This window comes from Aphelocoma coerulescens, chromosome 2 (assembly GCF_041296385.1).
Source record: "Aphelocoma coerulescens isolate FSJ_1873_10779 chromosome 2, UR_Acoe_1.0, whole genome shotgun sequence".
Lineage (NCBI taxonomy): Eukaryota > Metazoa > Chordata > Aves > Passeriformes > Corvidae > Aphelocoma > Aphelocoma coerulescens.
This window is the reverse complement of record NC_091015.1, coordinates 142,924,801-142,933,418: the sequence shown is the minus strand read 5'-3', so window position 1 is coordinate 142,933,418 and position 8,618 is coordinate 142,924,801. Positions and strand designations below refer to the sequence as shown.

Genomic DNA, 8,618 nt, shown 5'->3' with positions numbered 1-8,618 from the left:
ACTTGACCTACTAGAGAGAGATCCTGATTAATTTTCTCCCAACAAACTAATTGCTTATTAATATATGATTTAATAAAGATTGTTTAGAATAATGTTTTGAGCAGATTGAAAATACTTGAGCTGAACTATAAATTTTTAAATACAGCTTTTCTTGACTTCGAGTTAAGTGTTTTTCCAAATATTACTTTATGCTATTACAAACCCAAATTGTAAGGCATGTCAATCATAGTTTTCTATATTAACTTCTAAAAAATTAAGCAACTGAGTATATCCATGTTTAATAAACTTATTAAAAGCTGTACATGCTTGTTCTGTGCAAACAAAATCTGTTCAATCTATTTAGATAAGTTTATCTGCAAATGTTCACGCTTATGGTTAAAGAGCAAGAATGAACATTTCTTTAGGAGAAGCAAAACAAGTAAATCACAGCTTTTGCTGAACAATTCAAAATTTGGTTGTCTCTAGGAGTATCTATATATTAAAAAGGTGCTTTTTTGTTTGTGATAGTGGATAAGGAACACAAATGTGTTGTTTCTTCCTTCATTACTCACCTCCTAAGTAGGGCCTTCACATTTCTACCTCACAGGCCTGCTGCGATGTGATAATACATCTTTTAAGTATGTACCACTATTCAAATAGTAGATCTGATTCTTTTATTTCTTCCTGATATTTATTTGTAAATATGTGTGAACTTCTCCAACCATTTTCTGCCATGCAAGGTAGTTCAGGTAGTTGGGTGTCTTGACTTGGGTTCTGTGTGAGCTTTTTAAAGAAACAGTGGAATTAAAACAAGTGAAAAACCCTGCTCATGACACAGTCTCTCTCTCTCTGATAACCAAAACAAAATAGATATTTGATTCTTTCACAAAATATTTCTGTTCTAGGTAGGTCTGAAAAAATTTCCATATTCCACAACCGTCTTTCCATTCTGAGATGAATAACTGATAGCAATTCCTAGTTTTTTCTCCACTGTTATAAGTTTCATATGTACTGACTCTCTTCTGGCATTTTTTGTGATGCAGTGGTTCTGCTCTTATGGTACAGCAACAGGTGTTGGAGCACTTACCATTGTTATAATGCTAATAAAGTAATTTACCAAGATCCTGGGCTCAAAACTTCTCAGAACATCTGCTTTTTGTTTGGTTCCATGCACATTACTTTCAGAAATTTTTGACTTCACAAGTATTTTCCTGTTTAAAAAAATAAAGGATTTTGGTTTTGTTTGTTTGAGGATTTTTTAAGTGGGAGGTATTTCAAAAGCAAAGGAAGATACTGAAGTTCTTTGTCTCATATTTAGTTCCTAGCGGTTATGAGATTTAATCCAATACTTGAAAATTCTGGTGTGGAAAATTATTGTGCAGTAGTCATGGAACAAGAGAGGTCAAGGCACATCACTTCGTGGTACAAAAAATAATTAGGTAAAAAAATGAGTGGCCTTTCTTAGGATTGATGTTGGCATGTGCTGCAAAGAAAGGAAGATGTTTCCCAAGATGTGTAACTATCTCTGCAGAGGGAAAGGACATACAGTTCCACCTGTTCTGGCAAAAAGTATGACTAAGTCTGACCCCAGTAGATGGGCAAAATGTGCTGCCCAGGGATCAATGAGCATTTTCTCAGTTCTCTTTGTCTGAGTCCTGGTAATCTCCAGGCCACGACCCAAGTCCCAGTGGGGCCATGAAAGAACAGTTAGAAATCCTTCAAGCTACGTCTGGCTAGGAGGAAGATTGTAGCCCTCCAGCTGATTAACCGAAGCTCTGGAACGCGAGATTTTGTTGTAATCTCTATCTTAATGTGTAACTGCAAGTGTAATGGGAAAGCTGAGGGCAATCCTATTCTCAATCCTGTTCTCCCCAAAGCCCTCAAAGAATAGTGACTGAGGCAGCTTATAGAGTTGCAGATCCCCTGGTTTCAGACAATTTCTGAGTACTAACTGCATTCTGAATGGGAAACAAATATTGAAGAAGGATTGTCACTTGTTGAAAACAGCTGCTCCATAGGAAATCAGGTTTTATATAGTAAGAAAGCAGAAAAAATCAGCCAAGACAGTGTTTTTTTCCCTCTTTAAAAGGGTGGCACTCAGACCTGGTTTTCTCACGGCATTTACAATTTTCTTTTACATTTTCAGTAATGTCCCATCTTCCCATGCATATTTAGTACAGCTATAGCCACTTTTGGAGGCTGCCTGCTTTCAGGCAGCTAACCTCAACAAATCTAGCTGGGAATAATGGCAACAGTTTCTACTTAGAGCAGGCTTCCTCTGATTTCTGATTTTTCTTCTTCATCTCTTTTGACACTGTTTGCAAGCTGCCCTCTTAACACGTGCTACACTCTTGCAGGCCAATCTGCCCCTGCTGCAGCGGGAGCTGCTGCACTGTGCAAGGCTAGCCAAGCAGAACCCAGCCCAGTACCTCGCCCAGCACGAACAGCTGCTTCTGGATGCCAGCACCACCTCACCTGTTGACTCCTCAGAGCTGCTTCTCGATGTGAACGAAAACGGGAAGAGGCGAACTCCAGACAGGTGAGCACCACCCCTCCTTTCATACCCTGCCCAGAGTGTCTGTGGGTCCAAGATGCTGAGCTCCACCAGCACAGGGGGGAGCGTGCAGGTGGGTGTTGGGGGGATACTTGGATGGTGTTCCCTGGGTGCGGGTCCTGTCCTGCTTTCAGATCCAACCTGACTATGAATGTTTTCAGAGATGGGGCATCTACCACCTCTCTGGGCAACCTGTGCCAGTGTTTCACCACCTTCCTTATTAAAAATTACTTCCCTTATACCTAGTCTGAATCTACTCTCTTATTAGCTTAAAATCATTATCCCATGCCCTTTTCATAACAGGCCCTGCTTATGCATGTCTATGTATACATACTTACACATATCTATAGAGAGAGAACTACATACTCATTTGTATTCCTGTGTATATAAATGTAATACATGCACACACTGATTCAGTCACCTGAGGACACACACTGTGGTCATATCCACACAGAAGTAATGGTCAGCCAGTACTGCAGTGTTTTGTGCACAGTATTGTCATGAAGTGACAAGCAGCAGATCATTCCAGCTCCATATGTGAGTCCTTTGCATTTGACGTTTTGTTGAACTCAGCATTAAATGTGAGGAGAGTCGCTAGGCATTTATATTGGGAAGTACAAGGCAAACCCCAGAGCACAGGCACGGCTTTGATTCCTTCTGCTGTGCCATATTTCCATAACCATACATGGAATATGCATAAGGATAGTTCTTTCAAGGAGGAGAAGTGTTCACTGAAATCTGTTTTGTTGTTGAGCTGAGAAGAGTCCATGCAGAAATGGGGCAAGCGAATGCATGTGTGTGAAGTACAGTAGCTTTAGGGGTATGGAACAGCTTTTAATTTTTGGAATAAAGTTCTTTGTTTAGTGTTACAAGGAAATGACTCTTGTGGTTATTTACTTTTAACTGTCTTGCTATGCTAATGTTAGAAATTCAACTGGCATTTACATTTTACCTTTGGGAGATTCAAGTATTGTATTTTTCATTGATTTGTTTGCCATGGGTTTTATAGTGTGGAAAACTTCTATTATGCTGTTCTGCCAAATACCGCTACCTGTATGCCTGAGGTATGCAAGTGTCCTAGTTATCCTTTAAATGAAAAAGATGAAGATTTGTGAAGTCAAGAAGCCTTGTAACTTTGTACAGGTGACATTTTTGTGTTGGAACAGGCTTGAATGGGACAGAAATAAAGAGAAAACAAAGTCTGAAAGCTCACAGTAAAACTTTAGGCTTCTCATAGCCAGAAGTGAACAGTAAAATTTAAAGTCACATAGCCATTAGATAGAAAAAGATGTGAAAGTATTTGAAATTAGTTTGCCTGAGATTGTGTTTCAGAAAAATCACTATGGATAGACGAGAAAATTAAGGTACAAGCAGAAAAGCTCATTTTATGTGTAGCTACCCTCTTTTCACCAATTTTTCCAGACAAGTAGACCAAACTGAAGCAGCTACTGGGGTTAACACAAGCATATTTCTACACCCCAGAAAGATGATTAATTTTTGGACATTTTATGTGTATTCTCTTACTATGTGCAATGAAATAACTTTTCCAAAGCTGAAATTTAGCACCTCGGGGCAGTTCTGTATATCCTCAGTCTTTGCAGAGTAGTGTACCAAAACATCTGTTAAAAAGGCCTCTTAATATCTTGTGAATAACTTAAATGTCAGCATGCTGTACTCCAGTGTCAGTAGCAGACACATTTTTCCTACAAGGAGATAGGCACATGAAATTATCTCATAAGCCAGTGAGTATTGCTTGACAGAATACAGAGGAGAAGAGAGATGTGCCTTCCTGACAGCCCTAACTCACTTTTTTTTTCCTGTTAGTAGAGAGCAGTATTACATCTCCCACAAGGCTACAAAGGAAAAATACAAAATAAAGTATTTCCTTTGCTTTTCATCCTTAGCATTTAGAATAATGCTCCCTCTATTTGAGATCCTGTTTGACAGTGTTGAATTTTGGTTATTTTGTAGTAAGTAAAATCTCACCTGTGTTATCTTCAGTCCTGCTTGTGAGGGAGAAAATGGATGACGCAGGCAGAGACCAGAACAAGAACTTTGTAATGGTTTTATAACAAAAAGGACATATGATTAGCCCATAAAGGGACCAGCAGGTCAGGAGAATATTGGATTTTTTTAAAGTCAGCCTTCATCTTTTAATTAAAACTGAGGCCCAGACCTAGAAAAATTTGGGTCTCATTTACGAATTTTGTTCTCAGCATTTCCTTTTAGTTAAAATAGGTAGGTGGTCTTGAAATTCCTAAGTCTGTGAAATCAAGTGCCTTTGGTTTCACAACTGACGTCTGTCTCTCTTAGGCTGTGAACAACTTGGGGAGCCTTCAGTTCCTCCACAGATAGTAATGAAGCTTTTGGGGTGAGGGGTAGACAGTTTAACTTCCAGTGTTGTGGGTAAGAGCCTGTGTTTGAATTCCCAGGGTGAAGGGAGGGTGTAGTGTGGGGTGTCCCACTGCCCTGCAAACTCCAAGATGCGGCAATTTCTGTCAACTGCAGCCTGAAATTCAGCTCCTTAGTTCTGGGGAAGTGGTGTTTCAGAAAAACCCATCCTTTCTTTTTGACTCTCCAACTATTTGCTGTAATGCAAAATGCTCACATGAAAAGAGACCGCCCAGTGCGCCCATTGGAATGGTACCTCGAGCTTAAAAAATAAGTTGGTTTTGTACAGTGTCGAGCAATCGTGTCACTGGTTAGTCACATCTACTTCTCCATTGCCTATGACTATAATAAAAGCTATACAGAAAAAATACGTGGCAGTGTTTGCTGAGCCAAGTTCAGTGGAGTTGTCCTGTGCACTCAAGAACATTTGTACAACAGATTTAGTAAAAAGAACAAGATGCTTTTGGAAAGATTCTTAAATTTACTGAATTGGAGTCTGCATACCTTTTAATTATGATTAAGTAAGTCAACCACAAAAAACTTTCTTCAGAGGCAGAACATGCCTACACTGAGTGAGTATTGAAACCAAATACTTGTCTGGCTTTATACTCATTGCACTATTAATTATTTTAATTGTTTACAGTGGAGCATAAGGAGACATCTGGAAATATATATACCTTTTGTTTAGATATATAAGTAATTTTCAAATACTCTACTAAAAATAAAGCAGAAGATATCAGACATCCTTTAAGAAAAGGTTTACTCCATGGCTCGTAAATGAAAAAAAAATTGCTCAAAGGCCACATCTTTCCAGGAGAACTAAATGCAGTTGGAGTAATTTTGATTGAAGAGGTGTGTGTATATATATATATATACATGCATGCATTGTATATAATGTGTATGTTATATATATACTTACACATTTATATTTTTCATTTGGGCATGGGTAACTGCGTGCCATTGATTCCAGTAGAGGCAGAGTACAGTAGAGGATTAGGCAAAGAAAGTGGAACATGTGTTACATGTAATCACAGCTGCCTCGTGAATTTTTGTTAAAGAAAATCCACATACAGTAATTTTTTCTGCTTATAATTTCAGAACCTTTTTTGCATATCCATTTCCAGTTCTGTTTATTTATCTGCATATCTAAGTCTACTATATGTGAGGTTTTATAGAGCAATCTGACAGCCGAGCTTCGTGTGTTACTGAATGTTTTCTTGGTGCATATGGTCTGACACGGATGAGCAGCCACGGTGAGATTTTGGAGTCTATTAAACTAGCTCATTAAAAAGATCAATCTGTTTCTGTAATAACACTGGGAACCATCAGTCACTGCAAGAGAGGAAAGCTGACACCTGAGGAGACAACACATTTTGGTAATTTGTTCATGACATGTCATGAACAAAGTGTTCACTGAATTTTGTTTACAAGTTTTGGAGTTTAGGTTCTACTGTAGTAAAGCAAAGCAACTTGGACCACAGTGAGTTTTTATTTTGGTGAATGAATGCTTAATTATAAATTACATGATTTTAAATATATTAACCACACAAAACTTTGTACTAATTACACAAATCCTGTGAGCTTGCTGGAAATGGCTGATGGCATGTGAGCATGTCATATAGTGACTCTACATTTATGACAGCTGCCTACAAGTGGATATAGGATAGCAAAAAATTCTGTTAGAATAGCATTCTTTTGAGTGAGAAGAAAACAAAAGTGGCCATGATTGTATTGTGACTTTAGAAAGTGGTGCTGTGGTTGGCAGTACACTTGGAACCTATGACAAGAAATACGTGTTGAAGGTACCTGGGCACAGAGATCAACTTTGATAATACTGTTAGGTAAATCTTATTTGAAGAGGCTCCTCAGTATCTCAGTAAGGTGAAGGATGCTCACAGCTCTTACAGCTGTGCTCCTTGTATGCCATGTGTAATTATGAGGAATTTTAAAAGAATTTTCATAATATGAACTGTTAACAAGGCAGTATTAATCTTTTCCATAGCACAGTATTATAAACAGCTATTTTATTCCAGCAAAGCATTGTCATTTGTTTGGTTCATCAAACCTTTACTGGTGGAAGTCAGTTTAAATCAAAGCATCTTGCACAAATAGTAGATGAACAGCTTTGTCTCAGTCTTGAAGCTGACTGTAGTGTTCTTTGAAATTGGTGTAATACTCTCGATCAGGTGAAACCTAATTTTCTAGCCAAGGCAGTTTTGCATGGTCAGATTTTCTACACAGGAAATTATCCATAAATTGCAATCATTTAAAACTGAAATTACAACCTACAAACAACATAAATTCTATTAACTGGGTACAGGTGAAAAAGTAGTGTCTATTCTGCTGTCTTTAATCTGAGTAAATCATGGCTTCAAGTAAAATGACCCCAGTTTGTTTATAGCTGAAGGACCCCATCTTTATCATATTGCCAGTTTTCCAAACAAATGTGTTGATTTATAGGCACATCAAGGAAAATGTAGCCAACAGGAGCAAGAAAAAAAGTGTCAGTTATGTTTCCTACATGTTCACTGTACAGCTTGTGGTTACTTTGCAAAATCAGATGAAAACAGATTAAAATTGTGACGGTGTTATATTTGGAACTACTATTCACATAGGCCTGCCAGTTACTGGGAAACAGGAATGCTTCCTCAGGCACCTGGGGAAATGCTGTTGCCCCGAGGGGGTGAGACCTAAAAGAATGAGTAGGACTGGGCTGAGAAGCAGACTAGTAGGTTGAATTCAGAACATCTGAATTAAGGCACTCTTCAGTACCTTGTCTTTTATCACTATAGTCAATATATTCAGATATAGTAAATATGGCAGTGATTTCTGTTCTGATGAGGTTTTCTAAGTTGTTACCTTTTTTCTATATATTTTATATGGTCAGAAACATAAAATGAGTTTATGTACAGTCTCGTTCTGGTATTCTGCTAAGCTGTTTTATTTGGTCAGGGTAGAAAATATAACAACAAACTCTGGAATTAAATTTTAACACCCAGAAAAGACATGGCAGCTGTTGCCCAGCATAATAGCAAACACATTATTTTAATTTCGGTAAATGTGTTTTCAACAGTCATGTTAGTTTCTGTGTTAGTCAAAGTTCAGTGGATATGCCTGGTGTGTTTTCCAAGCTAAAGCAGCGCATTGCAGTTAAGGTAATGAAGTACAAAGCATTCTTAAAAAACACAGAAATACCTGTACATTAAGGTGTAAATATATACTTATGTATGAAAATATATGATTTTAACATCAAGCTGTGGTGCAGAAAAGGAGAACTGGATCCCCACTTGTCCCAGTTTTCTGCCTTTACTTTTCCTACACTGAGTGATCAAAAGTCAGTGAGTTATTTAATCGTCTGCTGTTTCTGACTTTTACCCATCTAAGTTAGAGAACATTCTAACTGTAGCACTAAAGGACTTAGGCGAATTAATAGCTTGTCTTGTACAGACAGGAAAGTCCATTTCTTTTGATTGCATAGTATTTTGACAACTGGAAGATTGGCATACTGAGTTTGAGTACATATGTGCAAAGAAAACACACACCAGCAACCAAATACAAAACTTGTCTTGAAGAGCTGTCAGAAACATCACCACCTATTGAGAGTTATTGCAAGCAGTTACATCATGCCAAAAGTAATAAAAAATATGTGATGGACCTCAGGTTTTCTTGGTTAGGAGTTCTCACAGCCATGCTG

At 38.0% G+C, this 8,618-nt stretch overlaps 1 protein-coding gene across 16 annotated transcripts in view; it reads left to right on the top strand.

Moving 5' to 3' along the window:
* RUNX1T1 (RUNX1 partner transcriptional co-repressor 1) overlaps positions 1–8,618 on the top strand; it is a 115,258-nt gene that overhangs the window by 75,442 nt on the left and 31,198 nt on the right. For all 16 annotated transcript variants that reach the window (XM_069005096.1, XM_069005100.1, XM_069005098.1 and 13 more), the window contains one exon: positions 2,337–2,518. In XM_069005096.1, the coding sequence (XP_068861197.1) occupies positions 2,337–2,518 (182 nt within the window). The remainder of the gene's footprint in view (positions 1–2,336; positions 2,519–8,618) is intronic.